General features: G+C 39.8%; 1 protein-coding gene across 1 annotated transcript in view; it reads left to right on the top strand.

Moving 5' to 3' along the window:
* The window catches only part of TGFBR3 (transforming growth factor beta receptor 3), a 185,900-nt gene that overhangs the window by 158,416 nt on the left and 4,935 nt on the right, over positions 1-22,549 (top strand). Inside the window, exons 14-16 of the mRNA XM_019753067.3 lie at positions 2,998-3,118; positions 11,509-11,550; positions 14,019-14,126. Coding sequence (XP_019608626.3) covers positions 2,998-3,118; positions 11,509-11,550; positions 14,019-14,126 — 271 coding nt within the window. The remainder of the gene's footprint in view (positions 1-2,997; positions 3,119-11,508; positions 11,551-14,018; positions 14,127-22,549) is intronic.

Raw genomic sequence — 22,549 nt, 5'->3', positions numbered from 1 at the left:
GATGCCAAAAGTACAGAGAGCCGAAAGGACAAGTTCAGTGAGGATTAATTTTTCCAGGTCCCGCTGAGACTTGTATTGCAGTTGTGTTTTGACCTTTTCTGTGTGAGTTATAAGGTTGACTTATCTCAGGAGGACTTCTAAGGGAAACTAACAAATATTTAAATTTTTCTTGGTTTCATATCAGTTCATCATGTTTGCTTCATATCACTCCCCATATTGAGCCAGCACAACAGAAATCAGAACCCTTTGATCTTGCAGGAATGGCTAGTATATGGGGGCTGGTCAAAGTTAATTACCTCATTAGGTTGGCCTTGTGCATGAAAGGTGTTTTCTGCTGTGGGTTGGTTTCCCTCTGTGATCTGCCATAATATGTATAATTTAATATGTGCATTTATTCTATAGATATGTCACGCAGTGTATATTTTCATCAATGTCTAAAAGTCTGATAATTGAGTTATATCATTAATGTATGTATGGAATTCTCTCAATACATAGGTTGCAAGAGATAAGTGTAGAAGTAGGAGGAAAAAATATCATTATTGGATAGATTACCATTGATCTGAAACCTTTGCACTATTATATTCCCCCGAACATCCCTTTCCCTGATACTACTAAAGAAAATTTTATAGTACATATGAAAATACAGCATGTCTGATCATAATCATTATGTATATATAATGTATATATGTATAAGGTAATTTACATGTATGTATGTATAAGGTAATTTAGGCTGCATTCTTTAGGTTGCTTTTGGAAACATTGATGCCTTAGCTTTGTGGGCATTCCCCTTCCAGTGGCCATCAAGGTTGGGGTTTAGTGGTAGAGAACCATGGGGCACTTAATGCTCGGCTGTGGGACCCAGCTGTTTCCTCCAGGCAAAGGATGACTTTTAGGAGTTAGGGATCCAGTACAGGAGACCTGGCAGTTATGGGGTGGGATGAGGTCTTTATTGTTAGCTTTAGGTGTTAACTTTCACTGAGCCTGGCCTATAGCAGCCCAGCTTCATAGTGTGTTGATCTGTGAAAATGAGCATTCTAAGAAGAGCTCTAAGTCCCAGAGGGTGACATGGGATGTTAACCTAAACTTAAAGTCACCATTTATACCCAAGGCAAGACACAGTGTAAAGAGCATGGGCACTGACAATGAAGGGCGGCTACTTACTAACAGTACTTTAAAAAAATCTGTTGACCTCTTGGAACCAGCATTTCATCATCTATAAAATTGAAATAATAGTACCTGACTTCCCTCTTGGGTAAAGAAGCAAATAAGATATGATGACAGTCTGCCATTTATTGAGCAGTGGCTTAGAATGAGCTGTTACCACTGTCTCCCTGTTTACTGCTTATTGTTGATATTTCCATATTGTAAGTGACTTCCAAGTATTTTCCATGACGATAGACAGAGCCAAAGAATCTTCCAGGAAGCAGTCTCAAAGATCATTGAGTCCAGCCTTGCCCTTTACTGATGAAACTGAGGCCAGAGAGTGCAGTATCTTGCCCAGAGCCACGCAGTGAGTTAGTTGTAGAATTGTAGATTTTTACTAACCTGAAGAATTAGCAGGAAAGTAATAAGACTTTTCCTAAAATGCTAATCTTTTCAATAATGATACCTCATCACAGAAAATCCATTGTTTCCCTCTACAAAAGGGCTGTTGTAAAGGCTTTTCTGTTTTGGGGGGAAGGGAAGAGCAGGAGTTGTCTGCTTATAATATGTGTCTGACTTGCATGTTTTTCAGAGCAGCAATGACAATAGAGCCAAAAGTCTTTGCCCTTTTATGATTGGAAGAGCTGGAAGTTAACTTTGGGGGTACCTTGCTATAGAGTTTTAAAATGATTGATATATTTCTTCTTACAACAAAAACAAATGGATGTCATTTACAATAGAGCCTCACCTATTGATGAGCACAGACAAGGAGCCAGTTATTTAAAAGAAAAAGTTAATGGATATGATCATATACTTTTTTAAAAAATAAATTTTATTGGGGAATACTGGGGAACAATGTGCTTCTCCAGGGGCCATCAGCTCCAAGTCGTTGTCCTTCAATCTAGTTGTGAAGGGCACAGCTCCGCTCCAAGTCCAGTTGCCGTTTTCAATCTTTAGTTGCAGGGGCACAGCCCACCATCCCATGTGGGTATTGAACCAGCAATTGAGAGCTCGCACTCTAACCAGCTGAGCCATTTGGCCGCCCCTCCAGAGTCTCAGCAGCAGCTCGTTGTCTTCAATCTAGTTGTAAGAGCGCAGCTCACTAGCCCATGTGGGAATCGGCAACCCTGTTGTTCAGAGCTCGTGCTCTAACCAACTGAGCCACCAGGCTACCCCCAATCATATACTTTTAAAAAACAGATCCAGTGGGCTTGGGCATGCTAGTTATAAGTTTGGGGCCTTAAAATAGTTGGAAGCAGCTGATCTCATGGCCTCCACACCTGGGCACAACTCCCAAAGACTCTACTTTGGAACAGTAAAAGCAGATGGCCCTGGAAAGCTTCATTTTGCATGAGCCTATACCAGGATTAAAAAAACAAACTCAACAACATGATTATCTTTTTGGACAACAAATGTAAAATCTGTCACCTTCATAATGCAACACATGAGTTTTCCCACAATCACAAATCGTAAACATGAACCATTTATGTGAAGCCAGCTTGGTGAAAGGCCAACATTTGTTATATAGTTTCTTTATTTTTCACACTAAATAACACTAAAACTTCAATTGTTTTGTGGGAAGAAAATGGGGGGTGGGGAGGGAGGAGACAATATTTATAAGCTGTCTAGAACTATTTGTTTCTTGAAGTACAGCTGAGAATATACTTCAAGTACAGCCTGCCACCATATCTTCCAGATTATTTGTAGTTCTTTGAAAAACACCCAGGTCTCCTGTTTTTCTGTGGTAACCAGTTGTGAGCTGCCTGATAAGGGGCTCAGGACAACTGTGCAGGCTGAGCTGTGAAGGCCCTCTTGAGTGACTGCTGATTCTTGCTTTGCTCTGCCTTTCTTCAGTGTGTGCCTCCTGACGAAGCCTGCACCTCACTGGATGCCTCGATGATATGGGCCATGATGCAGAACAAGAAGACGTTCACCAAGCCCCTCGCTGTGGTACATCATGAAGTAGAATCCAGAGGTGTGTTTTGGGAGGCTCAGTCAGAGAATGGGGGCTCGGGGCTGATTGTTCAGAAGCTCCACTACTGTAAAAGTCCAAGTTTATTCAAAAGACATATTAATGGCCAATTAGTAATTTTAGAAAAGGATTCTTTGCCCAGGGAATCTTTTATTTAGTTTATTGTCCTCCTGCCATGTGATACGTTTGCAGATGATTTCCTCTTTAAATATTTGATCAGAATTAAGTTTGTCTGTCACAATGTCACTATCTCTTGCATTTAAATATGCTTCCTTGAGTATGTAAGAAAGTATTACAGATCTTCCTGGTATGCTGGAATTGCACACAGTCCTCAGCCCATCTTTCTGTGATCTAATGGTAATGGTTGTGTTGGCTATAAGCCATTGCAGTGCTTTGTCAAGATCGCAAATGCTTTTTGGAAGGATGTTATGTATGTGAACACCATCCGTCTTAGGTATCACAGCAGAAAGAAGATTGAGAACTAGTGTTTAAATGTGTTTTTATAATTCAGTTTTCAGAATTTTATGCAGTCACATTTGTTGCTTGAAGTCAAGGTTGCCTTTTCCTGCACATGCAGAAATGTTCGGCAAGCTGCATCTTCTAGGAGAAAAGGAAGGATGTACCCTAAGCGGAGTGATATCAGTACTTGGAAGGACAAGCAGGGCAAAGCCAGACCTGGGATAGGTCAGGCCAGCCAAAACAGCAGAGAAGCAGAGTGGTCTCTGGGGGGATGTTAAGAATGAACTGTATGGAGAGCATCTGACAGGGTGCAGCATCATAGTTCCAACTAAGGACTTGAAAAGCAAGGACACACCAAGCTGTTGTCAACATCTGACTGGAGGAACCAGATGTCACATGGGCATTTACAGTTGTCACTATCTGAAGAAAACCTATGGCTATCCAGAAACATTGTCTAAAGATGCCAAACTAAGCAAAGGCTGGGAGAGTAGAGGTGGATTCCAGGCTGCGGGGGTTACATATTTGTGGGGCAAGAGCTCCAGAGGGGCAGAGAGGAGGCTGACACTGGCACCCAGGGCCTCGACAAAAGCCAGTGAGCAGCCTGACTCCAGTTGCCAGCCATTAGCTAGGAGACTTGCTGGGTGGTGTTGACACCAGATCTAGGCTTGGGGCAGTTCTGGGATGGCATTTCTGATCTGAGCATTGTTGGATTTGGCAAGACTAGGCAGCAGGGGTAGTCCTGAAGCAAACAGGACCTAACAGAACAGAGGCATGTGGATGCCGTCCAATTTCTTCTTTGGTTGAGTGACCTTTGTGAAAATAGCGGTGCCATTCCTATTGTCATATCTGGTGGTGACATCTGCCCCCTTTCCAGGAACATGCTTGCTTCAGAAAGACAGGAAAGGGTAGCAGGGAGGGCACTGGCTTACAGCCAGAAACCTGGGGGGTAGCTCTTAGCTTTCCCGGATAACTGGCTGTGGGACTTTGGAGATCTCCCATCATGGCCTAGGGTTTCATTTTCTTTATCTGGAAAAGGAGGGTTTTGGACCAGATGACTTCCAGAGGCCTTCCAGCTGAAACACTCAGCTATACTGTTTGAAGAAGGAAAATACTCTTTTGTTCATTTTCCAGCCATCCAAAAGTTGCTGTGAAGTGTACATATTAGATATTTATTGGTTCCTCAGCAAAATTTCTGTTGTTGTTGTTTGTTTTGATTTTTTCAGTTCGTTTTCAACCATTTGAAATAGTTAGAATAGCCACAGTCTTTTAATACATGGGTTGTCCAAATAGTTCCTTGTTTATTAGGTCCAGGGGAAAGAAATAAGAATAAATTAATTGTGTTGCAAAGTATATCACAGTTGGACAGCAGCTGGCTCTGTTTCGTACTGTGTAAGTGGTTTAACAATAGCAATAGCTACCTCGTACTTCATCTGTTACTCTTACCTATTTTGAGAGAGGTAATTATGCTGGTAATTGAAGGCAGCAGCTTGCTTTTTCCTATGCCAGACAATAATTAGGCATTAATATTGCAGGAGTATAACTTCCAGTAATTCATTCTTTCTTCTTTCAAGTCTGGTGGTATTTTTCTAAGTAATTCTTCTTGTAAATTAGGTAATTACTTTTATTTAAACGTAGTGTAATTATCCTGAAAGTTCAGTGTTTTCTTTACATAAACGTTCAAGAGGAAAGTTTTGCCGAATATCAAAGTAATTTCATGAGATTTGCTAATTGAGACTAGATTTTTGTGGAGAAGCATATAGCAAAAAAGGTTTACTGCTTAGATTTGTTAAACAAATTGAGGAGGTTAGACTGTAGGCCAGCTTCCCAGGGGCTGCATGCAAAGATGCTTTCTAACTTTGTACTGAATGGGGTAGGTTTTCTGGCAGGTTTCAACTCTGACTGACTCCTCTTACCTTTTATGTTTATTTTCCTTTAACTCTAATATCATTTCTCCTCAATACAGGCCATTTGAGTCTGTGCTTTTCCTCTGCTTCTCAGTGCCTTGGAATAGTCAATTGAAAAAGGAATATGACATTGCCTAATAGCACTGGTTTATTTGAATAGCAGAATCATGAATGTTCTTCCTGCCAGACAGCTTTGTGTGTTACTGTAGTAAGACACAGATACTGTAGTATCTCTGGAAATGGGTAGGTTTGCTCTTGGGATTGCCATTTGGAGTAAAAATTTCCCAACCAATGGGATATTTCACTGTCGTTGTACTACACAGGTGCGCTTTGCAGGCCATGCCAAATTTCCAGCCCTCCCTGGTCATTTGGACCATCATTTCTCAGTACTTGAGTCTTCTGGGGCAGCAGATAAAGGCTGTGGTTTTCGGCTTCACAGCCAGGCAGAGGATTGCTCGGGGGCTACCACTGCCGGTGGCATGGACACATGTCAGGCGGGGTTTCTTCCTTCTGTGGGCAGGGAGAATAGACCATCAAGACTGAGTCAATTCTGGGTCCCTCCTCTGGGCCACTGTTTTTAATGGAAACTTCCTGAGCTCCTGCAGTATACCTTTGCCACTTTTGCTTTCTCAGTTCCTTGGGAACCAGCATTGGGTGAGCATTCTTTTGCTGTTTAAACATTCAACAAGAGGTGCTGGTGCTGGTGGTGATGATGGTAATGGACATGATGATTATCTAACATTTCTTGAGCATATACTTATTAATACATGGTTCTGTGCTAAATGCTTTATATGGGCTATGGTATTTCAGCCCCTTTGTGAAGCAGGTACAGAATGAGGGAAAGTAACTTGGCTAAATTCACACCACATGTAAATGGCAGATCTGGGTTGAACTCCAAGCATTTTGATTCCAGAGCCTGTGCTCTTAAACCCTATGCCTTATCCTAGGAGGAGGTTGATTCTAGTTTTTTTTAAATAAGAACTACAAGTAACATAGTTAACACCCTATGAACTGAAAAGAAGATGAAGAATTTTAGAAAAAAGACCTACTTTTCCAAAGGGTTAAGGCATTAAGAAACATGTAAACTATTTAAGAGAGCATTAAAGTTTAAGGAGAAATTCTGTGACTTTGAATTACAACTCACAAAAAAGCCCAGAAAACATGAATAGTTTATACATATTATGGTTTATGGCAAAACAATTAAAATAGTTGAGGTGATGCCATCCTGCCATATTTTCTGAAATATTTTGAAGTATAGGCATGTTAGTGCTGTTTGCTTTGGATGCCGTGACCACTTTTTACAGCATTTGAGAACACTTAGGCTTCCACAATAAAAATGATTTTACCACGTCAGTGATGATTTGTTTTAAATAGTGAAAGGGAAGAGTAATTATTTTTCTGAAATTTTGGGCTCTAAAATTTTGGGTGCATATACAAAAAAACAGGCACAAAAGAATAATATTATCCCCAAATTTGCCATGATTTATATACAATGTGTAATTCTCAGCAAGTTAAGATGAGTAAGTTAAATGTTTAAAATACTGAATTTTTTCCATATTTCTACCACATAATTTATAAAATAGAAGTGTTCTCAGGACAGCACCTGGCATATCATGGGCACTCCGTAAATGTTAATTTCCTTTCCTTCCTCTTAACCTCTCAGCCAAACTAGGTTTTTTGGGGGAAGAGGTGGGGATGGAAGGGAAAGTTGTGAACGTCAGTTGGAAGTTAATCCAAGAGCAGCGTTACTTTTTTGGAACACATTTGATTTTTCCAGAACTAAAATACTCTAAAGCACCAGCCAGGTTTTATCCTCAGGCTGAGGAAGCGATGAGGAGAGGCTGAGTAGAAAGAAATGTAGAAACACTTAATTGACAGACCAAGATATTCAGTTTCTATCTCACAAGGAGTGGGAGGGGGGTAAAATAAGGATTTTTTTATTCAGTGTGCTGCTCAACACTTTAAAAACTTTTTCCTTTGGAAAATTTCAAATATATACAAAAATAAGAGAGAATAGTAGAATGAACTCCCATGAACCCTCCATCTGGTTTCAACAATTACCAATTCATAGCCAATCTTGTTTTATCACTTCCTGTCCCTGGATTGTTTTGTAGGAAACCAGACATTTCATTTCATCCGTAAATATTTCAGGATACACCTCTAAAGGTTAAGAACCATCAAAAGCCCTGGAGTAGAGAGCCAATGTTCAGATCATTTAGGAAGACTACTCTGAGAGCAACATGAAGGTTGGTTTACTGAGGAACATACACAATAATAAGATATACATGGTATTTATGTTTATTGAGTGCCTGCTATATGCTTGGCATATAGTAAACACATTATTCTGTCTGTAGGGCCTCAGAGTTTCCCAGCCTCAGCACTGTTGACATTTTGGTTGGATAATGCCCAAATGGCGTTTGTTGTGGGGGCTGTCCTGTGCATTGAAGGATGTTGAGCAGCATCCCTGGTCTCTGCCCACTAGCTGCTCATAGAAAACCCCTCCACTGCCAGCTGTGACAACCCCAATTGTGTCCAGATATAGCCAGATGTCCCTGGTGAGGGGAGAGGGGCAGCAAAAATCACCCCCAGGTGAGAATCACTGATCCTAGTGGAAAGATGCAACTAAGTGACCAGACAATTGCAACAAATGCCATAAGTATTGAAACAACCCAGAGAAAGGGTTCATTTACAGGGAAATAAAGTTAGTAGAAATGGTATCTTAAATTGTGACCCACACAAAGGCCTCCTGAGTCTTCAGCTTCTTTATCTCCTCATCCTTCCCTCTGCCAAATACCAATAGATGTGGGCACCACATCTTGTTAGACACCTCGTTTCCCTTTGGGCCTGCTCGGTCCTACCGTGTTTAGAAGAACTGAATTGAAAGCTGGAGGCCAAAAGCTATGGTCAGTTACTCATGCATAACCCCAGAAATATCCTGTTTGTGAAAACCATGTCTAACTCTCTGAGGAGGGAAATTTTGGTTCTCGATGTAGACCAAAATTTGCTCAGAGTATATGAAAAGATTTAATTCAGAATGTTGATTATAGTTTGTTCTTTCTGTAAAGAAATCTTTATTGTTAAAATTCTTTTTACAGTAATAGCTAGGATTCCTTTCTTACAATCTTACCCTGAAACCAAAAGTAAATATTGTTGTGTCCACTCTTTTCCTTCCAGCATGTCAACTCAATTATAGGGTTCCAGTGGAGATCAAACTCTTTTAGTTATTCTCAGGGGTTATTGGGGATTTGGGAACAAAAAAGTTAGAGGATAAAATCCTTTAACCTCAGTTCTGTAGCTTGTGCTTGTTATTGTTTATGCACAGAAATCATGGAGGAACTTCACCCCTGGGGACATAAGCAACAACTGTTTCTGTTTAGTTCTATGAGAAGGCCCCTACTTGGGGTGAGGGAATAGCATTAGATCATAACACAAGTCCATTAAGAAATTTAAAACAATGCCATCCATCACACAGGCCTTGCTGTAAAATCTAAATTCTTACATGTGAGGTCTCCTTAGGGGGGAATCATTATTTGAAACCTCTCAGGGATTCTGAGTGACAAAATTTAACCATGAGTAGTTAATTGGATGAAACTGTTCCCAGAAGTGTGTATATTTCTCACATGATGTGCTCCATGGAGACCTTAAATGCCTTTGGACTTAGTTCAGCAAATCAAACCACTACTTCTTGAAAGTAGGAGAATTTTGTGGATAGACATCCCTATTTCATAGGGTTCTTGGGAGTTTACAATGAGAAAAATATAAGTGAAAGCTTGTTGTCAATTGTAAAACACTATACAAATGTACAAATGTAAGGTGTCACCGCCTTTATTTTATTGCTGCCAATGAGGCTGATAGGACCAAACTCCCAGGAGAGAGTGTCTTGTGCGCATTTTGTAATTGGCATGTATTCTGCACACTGAATTAGATTTTCTTAAAATCTCACAATTATTTTAATTTAATTCAATTTGAGTGGCTTTGATTCATCTGGTAGCATTCCTTCCCCTAGAGCTGGACCATGATACCCCATGCTGCAAGAGTGTGGTCAACCCAGCTGAGATGGCTAATCCTGAGAATTTACAATCCTGTCTAGCTTCTTTATTTTTATAAACATCAACTCAAACGCTGCTTGTTTGGGGTCAATTTTTCACAACTTCTTTTCGCTTCACTGTGGATTCCAACACAAAGTGTGTATTCCCTCTTTATTGAATGAAAGTGGGGATGAAAAGAGAGGTGCTAAACACTCATCACTTTTAAACTCTAAAGAGAAGGGGCAGCGTCTGTCCCAGGACTCAGCACATTTTTCTGTAAAGGACCAGATAGGGAATAGTTTCAGTTTGTGGCTATACAGTCCCTGCCTCAACTACTCAGTGAAAAGCAGCCACAGATAATGTACAAATGAACATGGTTATGTCCAAATAAAACTTTATTTATGAAATAATTTGAATTTCATACAATCTTCACAGGTCATAAAATATTACACTTGTTTTTTTTTTCAATCGTTAAAAAATATAAAATGTATTCTTAGTTTAAAGATCATACAAAAATAAATGGTGGGCCATGATATGCTACCACTGTCCTGAGAATAGCGAGTCACTGTACACAAATAAGTAGCTTTTCAATCAATGCTTTCCCAGCTCAGGGCAGAGCAACGCTCACCAGTCATTTAGCCTGAGAGACAGAATCCGGAATTCTGATTCAACCCTTGCCCTGATGCTTTCCAGCTGTGACCTTAGGCTAGTCACATGATATCAGAGTCTCAGGCTGCTCATTTGTAAAATAGTGATTTTTTTTTTTCCAGCCTCCCTCACAGGGCTGGTGTGAACCTCAAATGAGATCATGGCTATGTAGTACTTTCTGAATATAAAAGCGTTATAGAAATGTTGAGGCATACAAGCTTTTTCATACAGTCTTATTTCAAGTTTCTTTTGTTGTGCCTCTACTTTCAAAAAGTACATCAACATTCTAATCATCCTTCACCAAACACTTCTTGCAGGACTGGTCTATGCCGGGCTGCGCCCTGAGGATGTACAGATGAGTTAGAACTAGATCCTGCCATCGGGGGTGGGAAGGAGAATTACTATGTGATGTGGTACCTGTGTAACAGATAGAATGAGCAGAGGTGGGAGAGACCAGCCCTGCTAGGGTGTAGATGGGGCGGTGAGTCAGAGAAGGCGTCGCAGTGAAGCTGCCAACACAGCAGCTCTGGGGCAGAGGATACTTCAGGGATGGCTTGCAAAGTGTGATAACATGGAGCAGCATGGAGAATTTGGGGAGCTTAAATAGCTGTGAGGAGCCCAACATAGGTGAGGGACCCCATTAGGCAAGGAGGCTGGAGTGAGGTGGCTAGAGGAGGGAGACAGAACTTTGTGTGCCATGCTAAAGAGTTTGAATTTTTTTCCTATAAAGGAAGAGGGGAGTCATTGAACGATTTAATCAAGGCAGTAACGTAACCACCTCTGGGCTCTGGGAAATTAACTCTGGGCAGCACATATGGAGGGGGAAATGTTTGGGCTGGGGGCAGAGGTGGAGGCAAGGAGACCAGTTAGAAAAGCTCTGTAATAATGCAAATGCGTGATGAAGAGGAGCTGAACTATAGGGCAATAGCATTAGGATAGAAGAGAAAAGATACTTAGAAAAACTTGTGTACAGTAAATTAAAAGAATGTTTTAAAAGTGGAATCATATTAGGAATGCACTGTGGAAACATGGTATTATAGATATTGAATCCTTTCTAAATAAGTATAAAGGTGTACACACACAAATTGTCAGTCTCAAATTCCTTAAGTTTAGATGTTTGTCTTGAAGTTTTCTTCAAATTGGAGAGCCTGTACACTTGATTATTAGAGTATGATGCTTATAATTTCCAAGTAATCCATGTTAACAGCATTGATCTCTAAAGAGAATAATTGACAGAGTTTTCACAAAGTATTAACAAATAGAAAAGTGTCAGTCTCTGCTGAGATTTTAATGACCTTTTGCTTAAAACTTGATTTCTCTGTGTAACGCATCGTGATTTATGTTTTTGTTTCAGGAACAGGTCCAAGCTTTAAGGAACCGAGTCCAATTTCTCCACGTAAGTCTTTATGCAACTATTTCGAAATAGAGCCTCCTGGGCTTTTATAAGAATGAGTTAGTTATGAAGCGTTTGCCAGACTTTGAGTTTTGATAAGGAAATTTATGCTCTTACTCTCCCTCCTCCCTTTTTTTCTCATACTTTCTTTTTCCTCTCGTCTGTCCTTATTTCATTCTTTTACCCTCTGTACCTTTGCCACTTTTCATGTGAATTTGTTGACTCATTGGTGTGTATGGCCATACTGGAAAGGTAGTAACTTTCTTAATTTTAGAGAGAGAAGTTTGTCATTTGCATACTTATGAGTTGTGATCTGAAAACATTGACTTACAGCTGTGGGAGTGGTTTGCTGTCATTAGTACTATTACCTCCTCAGAGAAGTAGGCTAAAGGAAAAAGTTGTACCTTCAAGACAATCTCTAACCCAAGGGGTGTTGCGGGGAGAGGACTTGCAAATAAAAAGAAAGATGCCAACTACTGCAAAAAGATGCATTGGGAAGTATCTGGGCCAATTTCATCACTTTATATGGAAGAAACCTCTGATCCAGAAACATGTACTTGCCCGTGGTTGTAATTGGCAGTGAAGCAGCAATAGAACCTGGGCTTTCTGGCTGTGCACCCAGAGCTCTTCTAAGTGATGTTGCCTTGTGAGGAGAATCTGCTTTTTTTTTCTTCCCTAAAACTCTCCAGATCAGTCTTCATGGCTGACCCGATCGCATGCACGTGACAGTCAGTCTAGAGAATTCATTTATACAAAGCACATTATAAACCATTCTATTAAGTGTATTATTTTAACAATACCATGGAACGGTATGATATTGAGTGTATTATTTTATATATTTATATATTATTTCATGTATATTATATGTTACTTACATATTAAGTGTATTATTTTATATATTAAGTATGTTATTTTAACAATGTCGTGGAACCCAGAAAGAGACACACAGACACATTCTCTCATACTTTCCTAGTCTGATTTTCATAAATGACATCTCTTATCTTTAGAATTTTAGAACGTTTTTACTAAAAGCTTTTAACCATGCCCCACTTTTGGATCTGTAGGCATAAAAAGGCAATTCATCTTTTAATATTGGTCCTGCAGACTAGAGTAAATTAAATGAGGTCAATGGCTTGGTTCATCTTAACCTCCAGAGAGTTCTTTCCAGTTCTTACTTCTTCTAGGGCATCCCCAGCTCTTTTACAAACTCCTTTTCTTCACACCCTGCCTTCAGTAGGTGAAGTAGTGCTATCCCCATGTTGCCAAAGTTAAATGAACACAGCAAAGGGCACAAAGCTAGAAAAGTTGGGACCAGAACTTGGAAATTTGGATCCTTCCAGAATCTTCACCATGACGTACTTTTCCTGAGCCCTTTCAAGTGCTGTGGCTGCTCAAGGGTCACATTTGTCTACAACTGGATCCTTTACACTGCAGTGAATTGAAAGGCAGATATTTAATTTGTATAGAGATCAGCTGGAGTTGCTTCTGACTAGAGAGGAACATAGAAACAATATTGAAATAATGGGGAGAGCCTATATACATTTATATTATAAAAACAGAGACATTAGAAATCTTCATTCTCCCAAAACCCACTCTCCCTTGGAAACTGATTTTGACTTTCTATAAGTGATTCAAAGAAGGTAGTTCTCTTAAATGAAAGGAAATGTTCTATTTCTGAGTCTGGAATTAGTTTCAAATATAAAAATCTTTGCCAAACAGAGAAACAATTGGTTCTATTTATATGTTTTGCTGATCATAAAACTAACATCACTGCCCACTGAGAAGTATTTCCGTTCCCCTCATAGAAAGATCACGGTTGGAAAAGTGTTAAAAAGTAGATTGTTTTAAATGACACAATATGTAGTTGTTAAGATTGAGGATTTAATATGAGGAGATCAGTGAAATGTTATAATCCACAGGAATAGTTTATCCTTCCTCTGTTTTCTCTTTCTCACCCCTTCCTTCCTTTTATCTTTTATACTTTTAAATGTTCATGAAAACATGTTGGTAAAGTATTTGAAGTGTGTTTTCCGTGTAGTGTCTTACTACACGGAATTCAATGAATAAGAAGGAATAACTCAGATTTTGATAATGGAAGTTCACCTTATTTTCCCAAGCATCTTAGCCTCTGAATTTCCAAGCCTCTTTACCATTCAAATATAGGTCCTCAGACTAAGACAATGAACCACGGACTTCAGGTTTTACAGTTTACAAAGCTGATTTCTTAGTAAGTTTGTTGCTCAAAATACGGCACACTGAGGGTATCTTGGAAATCTGATAATTTTATTTCTCTTTCGAGAGAAAATTTGCAAGTTACAAATACACAGTATATTTTGCTAGAATTCTCCTTTCATCCTCAGACTTTACTAGTCAGTGCTCAGCCTTTCTGACAGTGCCTGTGAAGCAAATACAAAATTGCAATGTATGATGCAGACTCACTTAAAATGTGTATTGATTTCTCTTCCCTCTAGCAATTTTCCATGGTCTGGACACCCTAACTGTGATGGGCATTGCGTTTGCAGCATTTGTGATTGGAGCCCTCCTCACGGGGGCCTTGTGGTACATCTATTCTCACACAGGTTAGTGTGACTGTTAAATAATAGTTGGTGCACGTGCTTGTGTGCTTGCCACACAGCAGACGCGCAGCGTTTTGTTGCATGAATGAACAGATGAAATAATGAATGAAAGTGAAAGTTCATTCCCATGATTTTCATGTTTATGTATCTGACATAAATTGGGGCTTGCAAAAATATAATTTGCTTTAATTTAAGCAGTTTTAGGAAAGGGATGTGTAAACTATTTACGTTAATTGCAATTGAGATGTTGGTGAAGTTTAGCTTCTAATAAAGCTATTTTGTGGTTTGGGTTTAATTAAAGAAAGGTAATGTAGACGAACTGGAAATATAAACCATTCCCCCAAAGCTCAAGACTTCAGAATAGGTATATATATGGGCAGGAAGGGAAAAGGGAAGCCAAGATTTCATTACCACATCTGCCACGGCGCCGAACACTGTCCATCAGAGTCTCTAATCAATGGCTGAAACCATAATTTCTTGACCTTTTAAAAATCCATACCATGTCCTCTTTGATAAACATGAAATTCTCGTGTCTTTCTATAATGTTATTTAAATTTTCAAAGTACATTTCCATGAATTGTAAACAGAAATGGCAAAACAAACCGTTTTGTTTTCAACTTGCTCTTCCACCCCCAAAATTCTAACGTGCGCTTCCTCCTACCTACCCCTTCCTGCCAATCCCACCATTGAAACATTCTGGCCTAAGCAGAGGACCCTTTCTGACCCCAGTACGGATGCCAGCCCAGCAATTGGAGTCTATAGTGCAGTGGGGAAGGAACACATGGGATTCCCTTCTATTGCTTCGTCCTTAGGTTCCTTGTAAACATGGGAAGGAAAGACATGCACTTTGAAGCACATCTAGTGAGCTAGTTGTCTGTTCTTGGAGGCTTGTAGTTTATACAGCAGATCCTTGAGTCGTATTGTTTGGTTCAACTCATTTCATTATAATGTTGATGAGATGCAGTAGTAATACAGTAGGAACATAACTCTTGTTTATATCAATTAGCCTGTGATAAAATTGTTTTCAGTATATGTTGTTTTGCTTAAAGTTGCGGAAACTAGAGATGACATTACGTGAGGACTCTACTGTGAACCTAGGTAAACTGTGCTGGATCAGTCGGTGCCAGCGGCAGGCCCAGACTTTCTGTTTAGAATTTCATTAATTCTCCATTGAATCAATGAATGCCCCCATCTTTGGCCTTACCATGGGCCACCCAAGTAGCCAAGCTGAAAGGATGCCTGCTGTAAAGGGAAGAGAAGCACGGATGGGCATTTTGAGAAGTCATATCTTAATCCTCATGAGAATCTTCATTTCAAATACTGCGCCCTCCAACTGAGTTATTTTAGATTATGGCAGAAGGAGAGGAAGGAACCCTTTGGCACCTAGCACGGGAAAGTCACACAATCCAGAGCAAAAGTGTAGGAGAGTTTAATAGTGGGGCTTTGAGACCTTAATTTATTTTTCCTCATTAGCAACCTGGGAGTGAAGTGGATTTCAAGTGTGAGAGAGAAAATAAGACTCTTAAGTGTAGTAATTTTGAGGATATTCAAGTATCTGTGAACCAATTTAGGAATATTCTTCCTCGAACAGTTTATACAAGCACCAGAAGGGACAGCTTTCAGCAAAGTATCATTTTAGAGCAAATAATTTTGTCGCAGGAATACTGACATGTTCAGATCTCAGTTACCATTCTTTGCAGCTTTTTCCAACCTCCTGCATGGCTGTGGGGTTCTAGAGCTGTTAGCAGCTTATGCTATACATTGGGAATGAACTTGAAAGTACTCCAAGAGGAGGACGCTGTAGCCCAGAGGATTTTCTGTGTGCTAGTCACCCGCAGACGCTTCACATATGCCTGCTGAACTGTGACTGGCTTTGGTCACAGAGCTACACCCTCAAACCCCGAAAGCTAATCCCAGGCCAGGTAGGAATAGGGCAACCAAATGACACTCACTATTGGAACACACCCCACCGAAGTCCCTCTGATAATCGCAGACTCGTGTCCACAGCCACACTCACAAACCTGGTAAAAAGCCAAGCCTGGTTTTATGGCATACATTGCTGCTCATTCAATTCCCAGCTTTGTTGTGACTGCTCTCTGCTCTCCCAAACCAGAGACTTAAGGAGGAGTTTTTACGTTTTGTTAATAAGAAATGGATTTCTAAGTAGATTGAAGAAAAACAAAGCCAAAAATCCTTCCTATGATGGTTTCCAGCAAAATAAATTATGCTGTTTTGGAAGCTAAAAGGCTTACAGACACTGTCATTTGGGCTCTCAACCTGTTAGCACCCTATATGATACAGCTTCAAAATAACTTTTTATTAAAAGCTGTAACCTCTGGTTCATTTTAAAGACTGCTCATAAGGAATACCATAAGTGTCATACAAGAATGAAAAAGGCTCATTTCGGGACCCAACGTTAGTTTCCTGTCCAGAACCCCCTCAGTTTCATACCTGGGTCAGTTCTCAGCAAGTTTAGATAAAAGAGATCATAATGCAGGGGCCAATGAGGAGAGGTGTATACACAAACACTGACTCGGTCCATTCAATTTCCACAAAAATCTAAGCTGTGGAACTCAGACCTTACATGGCGCATTTGAGGATTCAGGCAGCATTTGCCTGTATGTCAAAAACAATCCTTAATTTGGATGACTTCCCTTTGATTAGCTGTCCCTTCCATCTGCAGCACAGAGCACAAAACCAAGTCACATGTTTGAATTATGGATATCTACTTACGTACCTGGAATGTGTATTAGTGTCAAAGTGCTGGGTCCCCACTTTATCATATGACAGCTTTGGGCACAATAAGGGATTCTTTCTTAAGGCTGTATTACCTCTATTTGGAAAACTCCATTCCTAAAACTTCCACTCTCCACTAATAATGGTGCAAAGAGGAGGGGCAGTCAGATGGAAATGGAACCATCGAATCTTCATGCTCCTGGGAGCCTAGCTAGTTCAGGGGTCCCTAACCACTAGTCCATGAAGGTCCCAAAAGTCATATGCAAAATTATATGTTCGTTTTTGTTTTTGTTTTGTTTTGAGGGGAGAGGGAAAAACATTTGTTTTTATGTTTTGGTAAGACCTTTTAGCTTTATCATAGTAGTATATACACATAGTTTAGAGGCTAAAATAGTACTATAAGACTTGTCATGAAAAACATGAGTCCCCTGCTGCCCACTCCCTTTTCTTGATCTTCAAAGTACTAATTTTTAATCTCAGAGATACGGACATTAACCCGTATTGCTAAATAACATGAGTAAATTTCTACTTCTTGACTTACCAGTTTTAGGCCTTTTCTGTTGACCTCTTATTATGGAAAATGAGAATTTAGTTCTCTTTCACCCCTGTGCCTCAATCATACATTCATGCCCTTCTTGTCCTCCTACCCCCACCATCCTCCTAATAGTGAAATTTTGGTTAGATCAGTATTTACTCTTTACATTATTATGACTACCGAAATGTTAATCACAGTCTAGCCATGTAGTTAGTATAATATTGTTTCTCCTGCATGACTTAATTTTCCCTAGAAGTAATAATTGTTTCTCCCCGCACTCCCACATTAGCTTAGTTTTCTATATACTTATCACTAATTCACCTGTTGACTCTCTTCCAGTTGTCTCAAACTTCTCTTAACACATTTAGACATCAGGCCCTCTACCAATTCGTTTTCTTCGACAAATCTTAACTGGAGCTTTCTGACCTGCTCCTGTCTGAACTGGTTGCCCTCTAAGTTTGGACACTGCTGACTTCCTACATTCTTTCACCACTATTCTGGGAATTCCCTGCACTTTTGAGTTGAGGATGTCCTGTGTCATGTATCCATGTCTTCCTCCTCCTTGGTTTAAAGGGTATGTAAGATGGAAATGTTTTTCACACCTTGCAGTCTGAAAGTATCCTAATTTTATACAAACACTTGGTAGATAGTTTGGTAAGGTATAGAATTTTAGATTATAAATAATTTTCCATTAGAATTTTGAAAGCACTCCTCATTGACTGTTTAGCTCTGAAGATTGCTTTTGGGAAATTCAAAGCCATTCAGATTCCTGACCTGTTTGTTCATTCTGGAAGAAATTTTACAATCATTGTCCTTGATTTAGGTATATTTTCATCCATAATTCTGGGCATTAGTGGAGCCCTTTCAGTCTAGAAACATGTTCTTCAGCATTAAGATTCTTTTTTTTTTTAGAATTATCGGGGTTTTTTTCTCACCCCTATTTTCTCTGTTCTCTCATTCTAGAAATCATATTATTTAAAAGTTGAACCTCTTGAATTGTCCTCTAATTTTCTTTTCTTTCCTGTTTCCTGTCTTTTTCCTTTCTTTGTTTATTTTCTAGATCTCTTCATCTTTACCTTTCATTTTCTTATTGAGTTTTTAATACTGCCTTCAAAATCTTAAATTCCAAGAAATTTTTTTCTATGAATTAAAAAAATATATCCTATTCTTGTCTCATGGGTGCAATATCATATCTCCCTGAGAATATTATTATAGGATTGTTTAAGAATAAGGAAGTTCTGAGCTTGTGGGTGGGACATATTGATAGTGAACTTCCATTTGGGTGATCTGGCTGGGCCTTTTATTCAAGAACTCTTGATAATCACATCTTTGGGTTTTTTTCTCTTGAGCTCATCAGGTTTTCTATAAAACAGGTTTTCCTGTTTCCTTCCTGAAGGGTGTAGGTTTGGCTGTCAGCATTCTGGAGGTCACAGCATTCAACATATAGGTGTCCGTTTAACCTTCCTTTTTCAGCGTGGTTCTCTTCCCTCACCTATGCCTCATGTTGATCATTCCCGGAACCCTCAGTTTCATCCTCTTTAGAGAGTAAACTTCCTGTCTTCCTCCCGGATGAGGAAGGGCAGGGTCCCAGCTCCATGGAGTAAAGAAGGGGATTTAGAGAGACCTTAGTGCTTCTTATACAGAAGTTCAGTCAACCCCACTGTGTGTATCCCTATGTTCACCCTCTCTTGTAGGGGTACCTAATGCCAGCATTTCCTGAGCTGTTAAGGGTTCTGTGTTATAACTTGGTTGTTTCTCAGCTTTTTCTACTGCAGGCTTAGGCTCTCATCTCTTGAATCTGCTAAGTCAGTTACTACTCACCAGCTTCCAGTATTTTATTGCTATTACCACCACTCTGGCTTTCTTTCTTATAGGTTTATGCCTTTTAAAAATCTGTAAATTGTCATTTTGGTGAGATTTTCCCACAGGCCTATAAGTTGGTTGCAATTTTGTACCAATTAATGTCTTTTGATATCCTAATTGTAATTATTTCACAAGGTCACTCCTGTAACTAGATGACCTTTACTTTAAAGAAGTTTTCAATCAGTTTTTATCAATTTCAAAAAATTATCCCTCCCCATTCTCCAAGCTAACAGACCTTTCTGTGGCAGGCAAATCTCTGTAGGAGGGGTGGGTTAGGTGTTGTTATAATTTATCTTTACTTGCCTTTATGGCCCATGAATATATGCACGCAAAGTTTGATGATAATAAGAGAAGGAAGAAGGGAACGTAGAGGGAAAAGGATTGGGGGCGGGGAGAATGAGGGGAGGCCAAACTCCACGTGTATCTGTACAACCTTTATTCTGACAATACAACCTATTGTCAGAAATTGGACTTGAAACTCTAATTTGTTCAACTGCTAGTCTTGTTACCAGATCCAGGTATATTAATTATGTTTCCCTTTAGTATACAGAGATGATTCCTACATCACTGGGTTATTGGAGGTGAGAGTGCTTAAGCAGGAAATGTATGTGAAAAGCTTTCTGAATTCCAAAGTCCTACAAAAATATAGGATATTTAAGGTTACTCAGATGTGTAGGCAGAAAAAAAATCCAAGAGTGGAAGAAACACTATGTTTCACAGAGCAAAATAAAATGCTGAAGTCTTGAATTAGGTGTGCCAGTCCCAATCCCGCGGGCTTCTATTCAGCAAGCCTCGGTTGAACACACCATGTGTTCTTAAAGCACATACCCAAATCTACCTGAGTCAGATGCATCAGGAACAGATGGGAACTCTGATGTAAATGTAAGGAAGGCAGGATCCACTCTTCACCCAGGTGCTCAGGTTAAGTTAAAGTAAGATACATACCCACCGAAAACCAAATGCAGATGCAAACCACTGGCCATGCTACAGGAATATAGAAAGAAAGTGGTAGGCAGGACATGTTGAAAGATTTTAATTCCTGCCTTGGATCATTTTTCCCTTTCCCCATAACTTATAACAACATCTAATCCCCCCACTCCTGCAGAGTTTTGGCTGCAAGAAGAAGGTCTTGTAGCTTGGAGAGTGGGGAGGGACAGTTTTTGAAAATGATAAATAGTGACTGAAAATGTCTCTAAACTAAAGGTTGAGCTTATGAAATAATTACAATTAGGATATCAAGAGATTGAGACATTAATTGGTACAATATTGCAACCAACACATGGGCCTAGAGGAAAATATCTTTGTGTTCTTTCCAGCATCAAGTACTATTAAATCTAAATCACCCTCAGGCATATGGTTTTCAATTCAATGCTTAAATATCTCCTAAGAAAAAAATTCCATAAATTCCCCCTATAACTAATCCTCATAATCAGCAAGTTATTTTCTGTGTGACTGAATCCTTATCACTGCCATTTAAACTCATTTCCTCATGTTTTGCCTTCAAGCAAGATAAAGAACAGCTGTCTGTTCCTCCTTGTAATAATCCCCTGTGGGCAATATTTGCAAACAGTCTCCTTTGGGCTAAATAATCGATATCCCTCTTACTTTCTTTAAAATTCTTCTGTGTTGTGGTTTCCCCATAGAGCCTCTCCATTGTTATTCACATTTTTCTTAGATCAAGTTTCTTCCTCAGGACCCACCACCCTAAAAAACTTCTAGATAAGAGCCCAGTTGTAAAGTAGACCCGCCAAAGGGGTGGCAGGAAATCAGATCGGGACAACTCCATGCCAAGCTAAAGAAATAAAACAAATTATCCCTTAATAATTTTTTTGTTTTTATTTCTAAAATATCTCTGGCAGTATCTAGGCTCAGCCACAGAACAGGGTGGGATTAATCCTTTTCCTAACATACCCTCCTCCTGGGTACCGCATGCCTCTTTCCCCTCCTCATTCTCCCTCCTTCCCAAATCTTTCTTCATCAGTGTGCGTTTGAGATTTTAGGAGCAAAGCATGAAGACTGAACACATTTCTGATGCCAAATTTGATATTTGTGAGCAAGGAGCTTTCCTTGAACTCCTTACATTCACTAAGTGGGCTTACTCTGCTTAACCCTGAGAGTCTTCCCTGCCCACCTTCTCCAGAAGTACACTGATTGTATTTGTCTCCCAAGGGATAGTTTAGAAAAAAACAGTGCTCCAAGAAATCAAAGGTCACTTTGATAGAGAACAGAAAACCAAAGGACCCATCTCAGAAAACCCTGGGTTTAAAAAAAATTTTTTAAGCAGTTGCACCTGCACGTTAAATTTTCTCATGGTGACTTTCTCTGTAGCGCCACTTCCATCTAACAATAAAAAATAAAAATAAAAATACTTGACTTCCTCAAAAGGTAAAAGGTTTTTTAACAACTTGGTTATATTGAGAAATACCGTGTCTTGCATGTGAAAATAGCCACAGAGGTAGAAGAGATAGTCTAACGAAGGTGTTTTCAACATTTCCAAGCAGATTTTCAGACAGAGATTCTCCTTGGCACATTATCGTCTCAAGTCAATAGGTTATTAGGTTGAAGTTGACTTGCCTACCTTGGTGAAACATACCGTGCAGTCTCAAGTATTGGGGGCTTCTTTGTTTTGTTTTATGTGGGGTTTCATTTTGGACCGTGTTTTGCATCAGCAGCACAAGAGTTTCCAAAACTCAGGAAGTTAAAGACCTTTGTAATGGGCACTGATTAAAATAAACTGACATGGCAACAAATTATATTTGGCAAGTAGACGTTGGAAAGCAAATATTCAGGCTTCCTGGGCAGGGAGTAGTACTGGCACTTTTCCTGAATGTGAATAATCCAGCACACGTCAAGTCCTGGATGAGACAGAGTGGTTCACTGTTAATAGATGAGCCAAGGCCATCTTACTTGAGCTGCTATCAGGCTGAACAAATGAAGCCCAGGTGAGCCAAAGGCCGGGGCAGTGGGGGTGTTGACTTACCTCCTGCTTTCCTGATGTATCCTTTATTTAAATGGAGGGAAGATATATTTAAAATGTGCTTCTCACACAGCCACATTGGTCCTTCTAATTAATAACATGAGGAGCCAGCTGGGTGTGGATCAACATGTGGGTTGTGAGGGGGCTGCATTTTTAAAGTATATCACGAGTTGTTCAGGTCTCTGGAGGGGTTTTCTTCGTGGGGGGAAGGGGTTGTGTGGACATCAGAATAGCTAAGAGATTAGATTTCCCTCTAGAAATAAAACTCCTCCCACTGTGGGAAAAGTGAATTCCTGGCAGAAAGTCACTGTATGG

Source organism: Rhinolophus sinicus, chromosome 14 (genome assembly GCF_057876585.1).
Source record: "Rhinolophus sinicus isolate RSI-liver-muscle chromosome 14, RSI-T2T, whole genome shotgun sequence".
NCBI lineage: Eukaryota > Metazoa > Chordata > Mammalia > Chiroptera > Rhinolophidae > Rhinolophus > Rhinolophus sinicus.
The sequence above is the reverse complement of the archived record's forward strand: the minus strand, read 5'-3'. Positions and strand labels throughout refer to the sequence as shown.